This window comes from Convolutriloba macropyga, chromosome 2 (assembly GCF_964194025.1).
Source record: "Convolutriloba macropyga chromosome 2, txConMacr16.3, whole genome shotgun sequence".
Taxonomy (NCBI): Eukaryota; Metazoa; Xenacoelomorpha; order Acoela; family Convolutidae; genus Convolutriloba; species Convolutriloba macropyga.
In genome coordinates this window covers 44,356,835-44,372,239 of record NC_134469.1, presented here as the reverse complement: position 1 = coordinate 44,372,239, position 15,405 = coordinate 44,356,835, and the positions used below count along the sequence as shown (strand labels likewise).

The following is a 15,405-nucleotide window of genomic DNA, read 5'->3' as shown; positions in this document are numbered from 1 at the left end:
AGCTATACATCTTTGACCTGACGAAAATACTGACGAAAGTTCTAAGAAATAACATTAAAATTAAGAACCTACAGGAGTGTTTTAACGAAAACGATTTGCCAAAAATTGCCGGAAATGCACGGACAAACGAACATCTCAGCATTCGTTTCCCTAATCTCAGTGAAATCTCAATTGCAGTTAGGCCGACGAAACACTTCGCAGCTATTGAAATTTCGACTGCGCATTCATTACAAATGTTTCAAAATGTTAGTAAACGACCGAAACAATTTCCTCGGGCTTTTCTGAAAGACAATTTGATTGTTTCCCTAGACATTGAAAACCATTTATGGTTAAACGAGCCTTGTAGAATCCAAAACTGCCGCTTTTGTCTTTGGTAGTTGCGTATTGACAATCCACATTTACTTGACTTTCTTCTCCCTAGAATAAGGATGAGCTCTAAGATTATTTATCTCACCCTGTAACCATCTGAGAAAGATCCATAGGGGTAATGATGTCGTTTCGGAACGCATTTAAAGTACTAAAATGTGAATTGTTTATTCAAACTCTAAGGTTCTGACGAAAGAAAAGATTTTTGAATAATTCTTTCATGCATTCGAAAGCTACATTTGTAAAATTGATAAAAGTGAATACTTTGTCAAAACATACAGACTATTAGAATCGATCATTTACAGAAGTCACTCTATGGCGCATAAATTTCACGCGCATCTTCATTTAAAGTCAAATAAATAAACTCATAAATAGAGGTAGAAGCACCAGAAACAATTCTGTTCGTGAAGTATCTTGATTACAGGAATTGGCATATGAAAAAGGTACTTTATAGTCTTGCGTATGCAATGTAAGATGAAAATGACAATTGCAGTGTAAACATTAGCCACTACTACTCAAAAAGTTCATTGACTGCTCGCTCTCTCGAATAGTTGAGATTGTATCTTTTTGCATTAGGCGATAATAGATTAATAAGCTTTGGCAGTTTGTCCAGTTGCTGCTGTGCTTGCTTTGTCCGCTACACGGTCAATGTATTCCCTGCAACATAACAAATCTATGATCCAAGTTTTGTTTTCAATCTTAGGATCTTTTTCGTTATCTCCCCGTCGTGGTGCTTATTATTCACAACCTGCGCTATGAGCAAAACCAGCCCAACGAGTTAGCATATATCTCAAAACTCGAGTCTGTAAAACATTTTTTTTGGTAAGAGGGAGCATGGCTTAGTAAGCATTGATACGAAAACAATCCAAGATCCGTTACACCGCAGTTTTATCGCAGGTTGACTAGCATTCTGTTTAAATGCCCAGACATTACTTAGGCGCATGAGTTTTGCTTGGCACCATTTAGCATCTCAAAAAAGCTTTTTGCTTCGGCAAATAATTTTTGAGAAAAACTAGGTTTGCAGTAGAAAGCAAAAATCGCATAATTTTTATTATCAGGAGTTGGGACCTGCACTCAACTAGAAAAGGAATCAATGTGATAGCTCGAAAAAGTGCCTGAATATAGTCTGTTGTAATTGGCAGTATTACTCACCAGTTATCAACCATGATCTTCTGGGTGGCCACGAGTGCATTGTACTTGACGGAAGAGTCCGGGTGCTGCATTAACATCATCACTTTCGTCTTACACTCTAGCGTCTCCAGGATTCTATAACACCACCCACGCAAACCGATGCATTTAAAGATTACCAGCTTTACCCTGCTATATTAACTTTATCTTATGTGTGACAGTCAACAAAACACATGATCCTATATGCGCAAAAGTAGACAAAATCTTGAAAATTTTTCCCCCAGAAACTGAGTTTTGACGACAATCAATAGTGGAAACACTTTATATAAAGTTGACACCACGGGTCCTTAGAATTAGTACATCATACAACCAATTTGCGGAATCGAAAACAGACAAAGCAAAAAAGGCCAAAAATGGAGAAAATTGGCATAAATCAGAATCGTTTTGAAAATTAGCTGTCAAAGTGATAAAAACATAAATCGACTCATGCCGGAAGAATTGCTCTCAAACAACAGACGGGTGGAAAAACATTTGCCCCCGCCGGGATTCGAACCATTGCCCTACCTCTCCATATCAACATGCACTCCCCACTCTGCTATCAGTCCCTTGTTTTCGCCGCGATGCAACCGATTTTATATAAGCAAAAAGCTTCATTTCGGAGTGAGATTAATAGAGATCACTCAAAAATGAAGAACTAAAGCGTGAAAAAGTCACCTGAGAAGTCAAAGAATCTTCTAGAAGAAAAGCGCAAAATCGTGAAGCAAAAAATTTGCATAAAAAAGACCATTACGTTCACAACAAAACACAAAACTACATACTAAAATCCTTAGCGACAGAAAAATGCAACTTTAGGAGTAATAGAAAAATGAAATAGTCATGAAAAACACTAATTAAGAACCATTATACAAATTGATTTCCTCATTAGCAAACAATAAGTATTGTCATTATCACGAAGTGGTAGAACAAAAAAGAAAAATAAAATAGGTAAGACCAAAAAGTCGCTAAATTTTTTGAAAACAAGTTGTGACAAGGTAGTTTTAAAAATTAGATATTAATTCACACTATTAAATTGCTTCTATTACGCCTCATTAGTGTGGCAATGAGGCCGTTGATTAAAGAGAATAAGAAACAGGACAACGAAAAGAACTACAAAACCAGGCAAAACTTAAGTCATCGGATATACTCTATTAAAACAAACAAAGTCTAAGTCAAACAATCCATCAACTGGCCTTTCATGTGATTAAAAAATTACTACCAAATATTGGAACACATGCAGGACCTTTTGAAAACAGCAGTTAAGAAAAACAGGGGGGAAAAGCAAAAACATAGAAGTCAAAATACTACAAGTGAAAATTTCTTTCAGAAACCGCAAACTTCTTCAAACTCCAATTTCACACTCAATATTAAAAGCAGCTTCTAAAAAATGCGGCTGCCTTTTCCACCCTCTCTACTACTCTAGCGAGACTGAAAGCTTTACATTAGTCTGACATCAAAAAGTTTTTTTAAAACAGTGTGAACAGAAAAAAACCAATATAATGCAAATCATTTGGACTGTAAAAAAACATAGCTGTGGTACTCACAATTGATTCTTTGGAGAATCAATTCTGTGGTACTCAGAATTGATTCGCCAAAGAGAAAGCAAAAACATAGAAGTCAAAATACTACAAGTGAAAATTTCTTTCAAAAACCGCAAACTTCTTCAAACTCCAATTTCACACTCAATATTAGAAGCAGCTTCTAAAAAATGCGGCTTCCTTTTCCACCCTCTCTACTACTCTAGCGAGACTGAAATCTTTACTTTAGTCTGACATCAAAAAGTTTTTTTAAAATAGTGTGAACAGAAAAAAACCAATATAATGCAAATCATTTGGATTGTAAAAAAACATAGCTGTGGTACTAACAATTGATTCTCTTTGGAGAATCAATTCTGTGGTACTCAGAATTGATTCTCCAAAAAGAAAGCAAAAAAAGATTATGTTCTTAGAAAAATGTTGCGACTCCAAAACCATTGCTAAATCAGATTTTATAATATAAAGTTAAGTTCGCCAAATGAATACCAAATGAAACAAAAACAAAAAAAACAAACAGCTAAGGAGGAACGTAGAAAAATTTGGCAAATCAAAAGAATTTAAGAAAATCTAAAAATCATCTTTTTTGTAATATACAAGTAACGAAGTCTCAAAAATTGTACTCAGAGCACGTTAGGAAACAGTATCTCCATGCAATCATTGAACAATCACACATCAACCCTAAACACTTAAAAACACTTCAAACATGAGCATAAGAAACTGAAAAAAATGAAAAATGTTCAATTATTCTGAGACAATCTGACCTAATGAACCTTTGAGACATAAACCTTTAATAAACTTAACACATAGTAACGATAGACAAATTATGACGAAAATTATAAATGAACAATTGAACATGAAAAACTGTTCCGAAAGGCAGAAAAACAGAAGAAATAGGCCAGCAAACCAGAAATAGAAGAAAAAGCAAAAAACTGACGGAATTTATCCCAACTGAAAATTGATAATATTTGCAAATACCGTAGACAGTAAAGAACTCACAAGTGTCCAGTTGCTTGTTAAAATGGTCTAAAAAATCATTTAACTCGTAAAATTGAGCAAAAAAGCCGGCAGATGGCCAAAAAATAGCCGCAATGGCTTCATAGATCTCCGATCTCCAGTCTCATAAGAAAAACAGTAGAAACAGACCAAAAACAGAAACTTTTTATTAAAAGCTGAGATGCTATCTTTTCATTAGGAATTTGTTACTGCTGGTTCTATTAGTTATATTCAGTTGTATTCCCATATTCAGTTGTAGCGACGGATATACTTGTCCTTATCTCTTTGAATGAAAATATTCAAAAGTCAATTTCAGATTGTGGAAGGCAAAAACGGATGATTAAAAATCAGATTTAAACAAAATGTGACCTCATATGGTCGTAACAAATCTTGGCGACGAAATAAAAAACACAACCTGCAGACTGTCGGCAAATAGCCGCCATTGATTCCCATGACACCGATTGGCATTGAAGGAACAGAAAAACAATGAAAAAAACTGATTGTTCTACATAAAGACTTTAAAGAGTAAATTATTTTGATTAGAATTCGTTCATTTGCATACCCCTGTTTCTTAATGAGCGCATGCAGGCGCTAGTATCAATGCCAAAACGTATTAGAGATGTTAACTAAGACTTACGAGAAAAAAACATCAAGCAGTGGGCATCTAAAATTGGCCTTCATGGGTTTATCCCGTTTCTATTTTGATATAGTTTTCGATACTGCTTCTGTTCACTTTAGACTGATTGGCTAAACAGCTAACATTTCAAAGCACTTTGCGCAGAATGAGAGAAGAGTGACTTTAGCCTACAGAAGTCAAAAAGATTTCATGCAAAATTTTTAACACGCTGTGAACTAGGGTAAAGCAAAATAAATTTTTATGCGACGAGGTAAATTAACGTAGCACGACAAGTCCTGACATACAATTCTGACAAATTTCATTGACTAAACGAAAAACTAGTCCGAAATTGGAAAAACAATTTAAAAATCTAATAAAAAATCGAAAAAATAGTAAAACCAGAAGACAAAATGCGACACGTGAGCAAAAAATCATATTCAAGCGAAACCGTTTTCTATCTACTTGAAAAATCGGGTGACAAATAAATAACTTGTTAGCTCCATTGCCTGTTTCGGCGTCACCAAAATCCTTACTCCAATTATATATTAGTCGGCTGACAACATGATGGCGGCTATCTAAAAACCGAGAGAAGGCCAAAAATAGCCCCCGCTATCGCTTTGCGGCTATTAAAAACAAAGTCTCCTCGAAAAAACCGCAAATCATCAAAAAGCTTTAGCTAGCTTAGAAAAAAACTTCCACATTTTTCTTGCTCTCTCAAAAACGTTTTGACGTGAGGCATTAACTTTTACATCCTGTTTAAAACACACTCCAAGCATATCAATAAAACATAGGCCGCAGAGTGCCGGAATAGCTGCGAAAAAATAGACTTGCGTGCCATATAGAAGACATAGAAACAGATACAGATCTAAATTGAAAAAAATCGACGCCGCTCAAAAATCTAGGTAAAAACCTTCAGCGATAAATTAATAAAGCTTGTTAACATTCATTCCGCAGAAGCCTTTCATTAGGGACCTTTACTGCACATATAAATTCCTCTGACCTTAAACTAATTCAAATTAAACTTTAAGTTTAAACTGCAAAATTAATTTTTATTGATTGAGTTAAGTCATGTATGATCAAAATCTAATAACGCAAATGATCTTAAAACCTTTGCTAGAAACCTTTGCAGCTCTTATGAACTGCATTTGTTTAAAAAATTTACATTCGTGAATGTAGTTACTATCGGAAAAATACATCCAAGCAATTTGGGGGGGGGGGGGGGGGGGTTGGCAGGGACGGACGAAGACGGGTCCAAATAGCCAGGTGGATGAAGTTGGACTGGGGGTGGGGATGACTGAGGTCGTCAAACTTTTAAGATTAAGATCCGCCCTACACACCATGAAATTGTCTCCAGAACAGTTTGTGAATAGCATAATTGGAGATTTGTAAGGCTCTGAGAAAGCTGATCAGCCACTTAATGCCCTCCCGGCTTTACATGTTTATCCCGTTTTTAAGGACGGAACGTTAAACCGGTTAGAAGATGAACATAGCCGGCAGATTGCCGGAATAGCCGCGAAAGAATAGACCTGCTTGCCATATAATAGAGATAGAAACAGATAAAGATCTAAATTGAAAAAAAAATCGACGCCGCTCAAAAAACTAGGTAAAAAACATTCAGCGATAAATTAATAAAGCTTGTTAAAATTCATTCCGCAGCAGCCTCTGGGGGGGGGGGGGGGTTGGCAGGGACGGACGAAGACGGGTCCAAATCGCCAGGTGGATGAAGTTGGACTGGGGGTGGGGATGACTGAGGTCGTCAAACTTTTAAGATTAAGATCCGCCCTACACACCATGAAATTGTCTCCAGAACAGTTTGTGAATAGCATAATTGGAGATTTGTAAGGCTCTGAGAAAGCTGATCAGCCACTTAATGCCCTCCCGGCTTTACATGTTTATCCCGTTTTTAAGGACGGAACGTTAAACCGGTTAGAAGATGAACATAGCCGGCAGATTGCCGGAATAGCTGCGAAAGAATAGACCTGCTTGCCATATAATAGAGATAGAAACAGATAAAGATCTAAATTGAAAAAAAATCGACGCCGCTCAAAAAACTAGGTAAAAAACATTCAGCGATAAATTAATAAAGCTTGTTAAAATTCATTCCGCAGAAGCCTCTTAATAGGGACCTTAAGTGCAAAAGTCATTTTATTGAGTGAGGTGAGTCACGTATGATCAAAATCTAATCACGCAAATAACCTAAAAACTTTTGCTAAAGCGAGTGAGAAATGACGTCACGCGCGCAAATGCCGTTAGTGAGAGGAAGAAGTCATTCAGAAAATTTGACTTTTTCAGCTTTGCTGTGTTAACAAATGTAAAACGAAAAAAGAGCGTCAGACGACCAAACAAAAAACATAGCAGGACAAGTCCTGACGTACATTTCAAAGAATTTTCATTGACTAAACACAAAAATAGACCTAGAACGGACTATGAATGGATTGGTTAAACCATTTAGAAAAAAATTCGATCCAAAAAACAAAAAAAACAGTAAAAATCAAAGTCAAATTGCCGCATGTGAACGAAAAACCACTAGCGAGAAAGCGAAGTTTTGTTCAAACACCGTTTTCTCATTCTACTTTAAATTCGGAGCGTAAAAATTCATGCCGCAAAACCACTCGCCTCTTTGCTCCACTTCCTGTTTCGGCGTGACCAAAATCACTACTCCAATTTGACTTCAAAAATCATGAAAATGTGTGAACACATCTTTAAAAAAAGAGCGCCCCAATAAAATTCAAATTCTTTGAATTGTAAAAACATAGCAGGACAAGTCCTGACGTACAATTCAAAGAACTTTCATTGACTAAACAGAAAACTAGACCTAGAACGGACCATGAATGGATTGGTAAAACCATTTAGAAAATCCGATCCAAAAAAACGAAAAAACAGTAAAAATCAAAGTCAAATTGCCGCATGTGAACAAAAAACCACTAGCGAGAAAGCGAAGTTTTGTTCAAACACCGTTTTCTCACTCTACTTTAAATTTGGAGCGTAAAAAATTCATGCCGCAAAACCATTTGCTTTTTCGCTCCACTTCCTGTTTCGGCGTGACCAAAATCACTACTCCAATTTGACTTCAAAAGTCATGAAAATATGTGAACAGATCTTAAAAAAAACATAGCCGGAAGAATTTCGGAAGCAACTCGAAGCGTCAGAACTTCACAAATAAAAATGTAATTGCAACGGAAGTCACTACCTTTTGTATTAAACCAGTAACTCAATACCTCTCCAGGTCTGCTCTAATAATTGGTGAAACTTAAACCACTGTCAACAAGAGAAACAAAATGCAGAAAAATTTTATATTATTGAAAACGTTTGGTAACGTTAAAAAATCAAAAATAATTAAAGTGGTCAAAAACCTGCTAGTCTGAAAAAGCTGACAAGGTTATCAATAGCCCTCAAATAATTCATGATTCCAACCTGAAAAAGATCGCGAAAGCAAACGGCAGATAATAATCTTAGAAAGTAACAAATCATTTGGAAATGGAAAGCTCAAATTTAAGAATCAGAAATCAACTATAATTACACTTCTAATCACTGCGACTAAGACAAAAAACAACACACACCTGTTTTCTTGTACATAAGCTAGACAACATCATTTCATACTAAATCAAAAATAAAATTGATCTTAGAAAAGACATCGGCAGCAGAATATTCGAAGGCAAAAAATCGTTTTAATTAAAACCGAGGCCAAAAAAAAACTGTAGTAATTAGTCATAAGTGTAAATTTCGGAAAAAGGCTTGCTATCAAACTCTCAGCACTGCCTTATGTTGAATGAAATCAATTGCAAACCAGAAAATGACGAAAATGTAAAAAAAGCTGAAATCATTCATTTTTTACAACTCAAAAAATCAATATACCGAAAATAAATGTAGATGTAGGACAAAACTACAATGATACTAACTAGAATGTAAATATGGGCACAATGTAAGCAACACCGTAATATAAGGACACTCTTGATTTTTGAAAGTTAAAAATCAATTTAAAAGTTCAAGAAAAACGAATACATTTCATTGTTCAGCATTCAAGACATAGAAAAGATCTAGTCATCCGATACAAGGATCTATCTTCCTGAAGAGAACACAAAATAGGAAAAAGCAGAATTCATAAATACGAAACATTGAAACATTGTGCAAAAAAAATGGTCAAAGAACTTTTAAGTTAAGACTGCATTTATGAAAAAGTTAACTGTTTTTTCAAAACTTAACGCCAAAAAATGATTGAATTTTTTTTGAAACGAAATAAAAGTCCCTCATGTTGCACAAAAAAACTATTTTTAGCGAATACAACCAAAAGACAAACGAAAAACTGACGAAAATCGGAAAAAAACTCCCAAAATCGGATTAGCATATGTACAATTTTATGAAACAAAAAAACATCGAGGTAGAAAGAGGCGTTGAGTACAGGAATTATCAAAGAGAAGTTGCCATATTAACTGATTTTTGACAAAAAGACGGTTAAAAGATCCACAAATGAATAAATTAATGTAAAAGAAGCCAAAAATTAACTAAAAAATCAAGAAATGTGTGCCAATTTTAACTTGAAACACATTTTCAGGCACTGCAAAACACTGTGGCATCAATTTTCGAGGTTGACATTTCAATATAGTATCGAATAAAATTTATTTCCACAAGAAACCAAATTAAAAACAAAAAATTGTGCCACTTAGACGAACAAACGGCTTAAAACGGTCATCTATATGTGGAATTCAGTCAAAAACTATTTTTCAAAGGCAAAAAGTCATTCACTAAACGCAGCGCATGATCAAAAAACTTCTCTCGCTTAGCGAAAATCTGTTCACCAAGACAGCTTTTCTCACTTTTGCTTTTAGGTCAAAATGCCGCGAGAACAAATCTACTAATTGTAAAAAACCGAGAAAACCAATACTCCTCTTCGAGTCGTAATAAAAAGACAGCGCCCCAATACAATTCAAATTCTTTGAATGGTAAAAACCAAGAGCACCGCAATATAGCTTCGCTCAGCTTACAGCTTCGCAGCTATAACATATACCCGGCAGATTGCCGGAAAATAGCCGCCGTTGATTCCAATAAGCATGATTGGGATTGAACGAATAGAATATATTGAAAAAAAAAGATTTTTGTACAAAAATATTTTTTAAGTCCGATTTATTTTGATGGCATTTCGTAGTTGAACATACTTCTGTTTCTTAGAGAGAGGCTATAGGGGCTACTATCAACACCAATAAGCATTAGAGGTGGTAACTAAGACTTATAGGAACGACGTTCAAATAGCGGGCATCTAAAATTGGGCTTTATGGGTTTATCCCGTTTCTATTTCTGACTTCAATTTTTTATACCGACTCTGTTCATTTTAAATTGCTTTGCTTAGCAACTGATGTTCAAATTCACTTTTAGCAGAATGAGAGAAGAGAGAAACTAGCCTAGAGAAGTCAAAAAGATTTCACGCAAAATGTCGAAAAAGCGGCAAAATGGTAAAGCGAAAAAAAGTTTGACGAAGTAAAAAAAATACGAGCGCAATAATAGCCGGCTGAGAAGATGAGGGCGGCTATTAAAAATCCATCAACAGAGAAATCGCATTAAAAAGACCACAAGACAAATATAACTGCTACAAAATTCGTCTGAGAGGAATTTATAAACTAACTCATACCTATATAAAAAGGCTTCAACCCCAACGTGCAGAAATTTATATTGAAAACAAGCCAAGATTGAAGAGAAGTTACCTTCTTCCTCGAGGATAACAACGCACATATTCCCCGATATCGTGTGCAGCCACAGCCAGAACCAGGGCATCATTGTCCAGAGTTAGGAGGCTAGTGAGGATCCGGAGAAGCTCGTAGTTGTTCTCATTCAATCTTACCGCGTTCTCCCGCCAGAACCTGTCGCTCTTATGAACAGGACTCCACTCAAGGCGATGAGACCTGAATGGAAACATCATTTCATCAACTAGATGGCATAACTGCCCCAACGACGTAACATTTTAAACAATGGCACAGCTCCCAAGGCAATATATTTAACGCTAAGACAATAAATACTGAATCAGGTGAGCAGGCATTAAGGAACAGAACCAAGAAACTGTCTGTACAGTCAGGTCCTCCATGGTGAGTTCATACCGTCAAACAGAAAAAAAGCAGAAAAGTTTTCCACTATTGCAAAAACGCCAGACTGGGGTGGGATTTGACTCCTCGAATAAGAGTTGAGGACGTTATCCTCTACGCTACGCGGGCTATGAACAGCCATCGCTAACAATCAGTTTAATTTTGGCATTAGACTTAATTTCTGAATGTGCGCAGCGCAATTCAAATCACTCATAAAATCAAAAAAGTTAAGCATGAAAAAGTCACTTAAGAAGTGAAATCGATATAATGTTCTAGAAGAAAACGGCGAAGCTAAAACTTTGCGTAATGAAAGATTTTCGAGAGCAAAAAAATACTGTACAAAAACCTTGGAAGGAATTAAATCAACATAGACTACTGATTGGCAGACCTGACTTCCTGGCTGTACTCGTCAAAGCTGCTGATTTGCTGCATACTCTCCTCCAACTTCTTAGTGATGGCCTCCAGGTCTTCTGTCAGCTCTGGGTCATCAAAATCTTTGTTCCCAAGCAGGTCAATTGACTTCGGTACCTTGCACTGGATCATGGACAACACAAATTGAGCCACAACATCTTTATCTTCAGATACCTCTATCAAGTTCTAAATAAGAAGCTTGCATATATACAAAGACATCATTGTCAAATTGAAGGCAAGCTCCGATCGATGCCTTGACCTCGATTGGTACCGAAACAAGGTCAAAGTATCATAATGAAAAATCAATATTTTTGAGCTTAATCATCCGTGATTTCTTTTCCAATAATCCATAGCACTCTTCAACTAGTTGTCCTCAATTGAAGATCATCCTTTCGTGTCTTCAACTGAGCCTTTCGTGAGTCTTGAAGACTACTACTGGAAGATGCAAATAATGTATCATCGAACATCTCACAAAATGCTTTAAAACCTCGCGAACACAATTACTACTGCAACGTCGTTTTTTTGTAAAAATAGACCGACAGACTTGACACACTAATATTGCCAGAGGTCTCTGAATCAAACCAGAGGTCAGAAATTGTTAGACATAACTTATACTACATTCTGAAACATTCATCCAAAAACAAAACAACAGCTTCGAAGCTAGAAATTTCAAATAAGCCAGACAAAAAGTCATAATACTTGGGTGCAAATCGCATTTTCTCAAACAAAACCACTAAACGCAGACTTCAATGATATACAAAGACAAAGTAAATGGAAAACCGCGGAAAAACTCATCCAAAATCAAAAAAGATTGCTCAAAACAAGCTGTGAATAATAAATGACAACCTTTGGATAGCAATTGAAACCATCACTAAGCTTTTATTACGCCTGATTAGTAAGACTATGAACAGCACGACAAAAATAACTACAAACAGGCCAAAGAAATATCAGATATTTTATTTGAAGAAACCGTGTTTATGTCCGTGAGACAATTAGATGAGAAAATTCAGGAAAAAAGCAAAAGAATAAATTGACGCACGTGAAAAAAATGCTTTCAAAAACAATTTATTTAAATACCAATTTCTCACTCCAATTTAAAGATAATTTGAAAAAGCCGTCATGCTTCAATCATAGTTACTTCTTCACTACCTTTATTACTCCAGCGTTAAAATCACCAGTCTAATTTGACTTCTCATTGGCGTGGACAAAAGTGTGAAAAAATAGCCAGCGAAAATTAGGACATGACTCAAAGTAGAAAAACGGCAAACCCAGCTGACATCATGAACCTCATAGAAAAGTAACAATGCAAATGTACCTGATAACAAAGTAACTGATGAAATTTTCTATGGAAGTTGCCACCCTTATTGACAAAATTCATTGCGATACGGTAAGTTCAATAAACGACTGCCAATCAGCAGCAAACAAAATAAAAGAAACTGATTCAAACAAAGAAACCCAAGGATAGGAAAAGAATTGAGGGAAAAGGTCAAAAAGATTATATAACAAAATTATCGAACAAAAATATATAAAAGCTATAATGCTGCCTCCCATTTATTAATTTGAGAAAAAGACTTACATTATCTCTTTGCCTCAAGTAATGTGTATATGGTGACCTCCGCAACATAGAGCCAGCGAGACGGTCACCATATACACATTACTCTAATTCTTTTTATATATCCACTACTCTATATTCACTTCTTTTATATTTTAAATCTATCATTTCTTGTCTCACTTAGTGCAAACCACTAGTACAGAGTTAAGCTGGTAATTAACAATTATCAGACGGATAGTTCGGGTTCTATCCCCACTGACTCCAGTGGACGTCCCCAGATACTAGTATAAAACAAGTCAGACCGTGTAAAAAGCACGTAAAACCAACTTGCGAAATCTGTGAAGCCACTTCGTGGATAACTTGAACAAAAAAGAAAACTTGAACAAAAATTGAAAAAATTATTAAAATAATAAAAATTTTCATATATCCCCTAATCAATATTTAATCAATCTAAAACTAAAACTTTCTGTCTCACTTGGTGTAGTGGTTAAATCATCGAGTCTAGTTAAGCTTTAGCAAACGGAAGGTTTGGGGTTCCTTCCTCACTGACTCCAGTGAACGTCCCCCGACTTTGATGAATTGCAATAAAACTAAGTGAGATAAAAAAAACCAAATTCACAGTTCTTAAAAAGCATGATCCCTGCTGTGAGACTGTATATGGGACACACTGTGATGGGTATACAGTCAAAAACACTGAGATCGGTGGAAGCACAGTGATTAGTGTTTTTTTTTCACTGGTAAAACCTAAATTCATCATTACTATCTCCAATACCTTTATCATCAAATGGATCAATAGCTATTTTATATTGTTCTTTAGTTTCTAAATGATGTTTATTACTATCAATAGTATAATTAGTTACATATTTAGTTTTACTTTCATATATAGCATTAGTATAATCTTCAATTGTAATCTGTTTTTTAATAGTGGCTTTAGTTATACCTTTTAACTTTTTCTCTTCTTCTCTTTTAACAGTATTGTAACAATATGGTTTAGCTTTAAGGAAACATGCTTCTATAATAGTACCATTGGGTAATTCATCTTTCATCTTACTTAACTCATTATTATGTAAAATATCTTTTATCTTATCCATTTCCTTTTCTATAGTACTATTTAATGGAATATTTATGTTTATAAATATACTATCTGTATCTGTGTAATGATAACTACAATCTAATTCTTTTTCAAAGTAATCATATATGGCTTTATACATATATAGCTTAGCTTTTTCTAATTTAACAAAACCTATATAATTAAACTTATCTAATTTTACATTACCTCGAGTTTTATGTACAGCTACTAATTCATTATCGAATTCCACAGCATATTTAAAACTAATTTTTTCTACTAATTTTATATACCTATCTACATCATTAACTAACTCTATATCTTGTCTATTATATACATTTTCTATTGTTTTTCCATAGAAAGCATTATTCATCAATTTAAAATATACATCTCCAAATTTATCACCTTTAGCTTTAGCTTCTTTTCTTTTCCGTATATTAAACTCAATATAGGGCTTTAACCATTGTCTCTTACTATATTCTAACTTTTGCTTAATTGTAATATCTTCTAATTTCAAACCATGATCTAAATACCAATCTAAAATCTCTCCATCTATTACATAATCTACCTTATCTGTTAATTTTAGCATTAACTTCTCATTAGGTTTATATCCTTTCTTTTTATTTACATTTTGATAATCTGTAAATTGATCTACACATGCTTTTGTTTTCTCAGGGAAGAATGGATACTTATTTGTTTTCTGTTTCAACTCATCACTATACTCAATATCAATGGTGTAGATATAACCTGTGTTAGAGCTAGATCTAGTGTAGCCCAATTCTTCACATACTTTAATCTCACCAGTAGGTAAAGCTTGAACCATAGCAGAAGCATATAATGAGTTGAAGTCTAAATATTTTAAATATTTCTCTTTACCAGCATACTCAGGATCTATCTGTTTATTGATACATTTTACATGACAATCACCTAATACTGAAGCTAACCCACCTCTAATACCATGTTGTATTGTATCATAAAAATTAACTGTATTTTCTTTATAATACTTAAGTCTAACATTAGTATATTTCAACCCACACAACCAGGTTAACCCAGGAGTAGAATAAGTGTAACATGGATCTATTTCATAATATTCTAAACACATAGCTCTAAATTTCTCAAATACATCACCTGATAATAATACATCTGTTTTAAGATATAACATCATATAATCCTTTATTGTCTCACATTTAGTATCTTTCCAACAATCAATTGCTTGCTTATATTCTTTATCTGTAATACCACTTTGTTTCAACTTAGAATAGAATGCTTCCTTAGGTGGCAATGTTTTTTCATGTAGTTTATCTATACTATCAAACCATTCATATGGGAATATACCTTTACGTCTTTCTAAGCCACATTTATTTAATGTTATACATTCTTCATTACTCAATGTTTTACTTATAGCATCTAAGCTAAGTGGATGGAAGAACCTAAACATATATAATGCTTTAGCATAACCCATATCAATACTAATATAATTCTCATCAGTTTTAGTTAATACTTTTAGTCTAACTTTCTTTGCTAGTTTAGTTATAAATAGATTATTATCATAATTAGAAGAATTATATGCATACATGTGTACAAATGTGTTTTTAGCTTGGAGGTTACATTTGTTGTGAGCATAACCTCTG

The 15,405-nt window shown here is 34.6% G+C and overlaps 1 protein-coding gene across 2 annotated transcripts in view; it reads right to left on the bottom strand.

The window, feature by feature from the left end:
• Positions 1-566: 566 nt before the first annotated feature.
• The window catches only part of LOC142358690 (V-type proton ATPase subunit H-like), a 462,227-nt gene continuing 447,388 nt past the window's right edge, over positions 567-15,405 (bottom strand). For both annotated transcript variants that reach the window (XM_075410208.1, XM_075410209.1), the window contains exons 7-10: positions 11,134-11,342; positions 10,371-10,568; positions 1,519-1,632; positions 567-1,023 (exon numbers count right to left, since the gene is read on the bottom strand). In XM_075410208.1, coding sequence (XP_075266323.1) covers positions 954-1,023; positions 1,519-1,632; positions 10,371-10,568; positions 11,134-11,342 — 591 coding nt within the window. In that variant the 3' untranslated portion in view covers positions 567-953. The remainder of the gene's footprint in view (positions 1,024-1,518; positions 1,633-10,370; positions 10,569-11,133; positions 11,343-15,405) is intronic.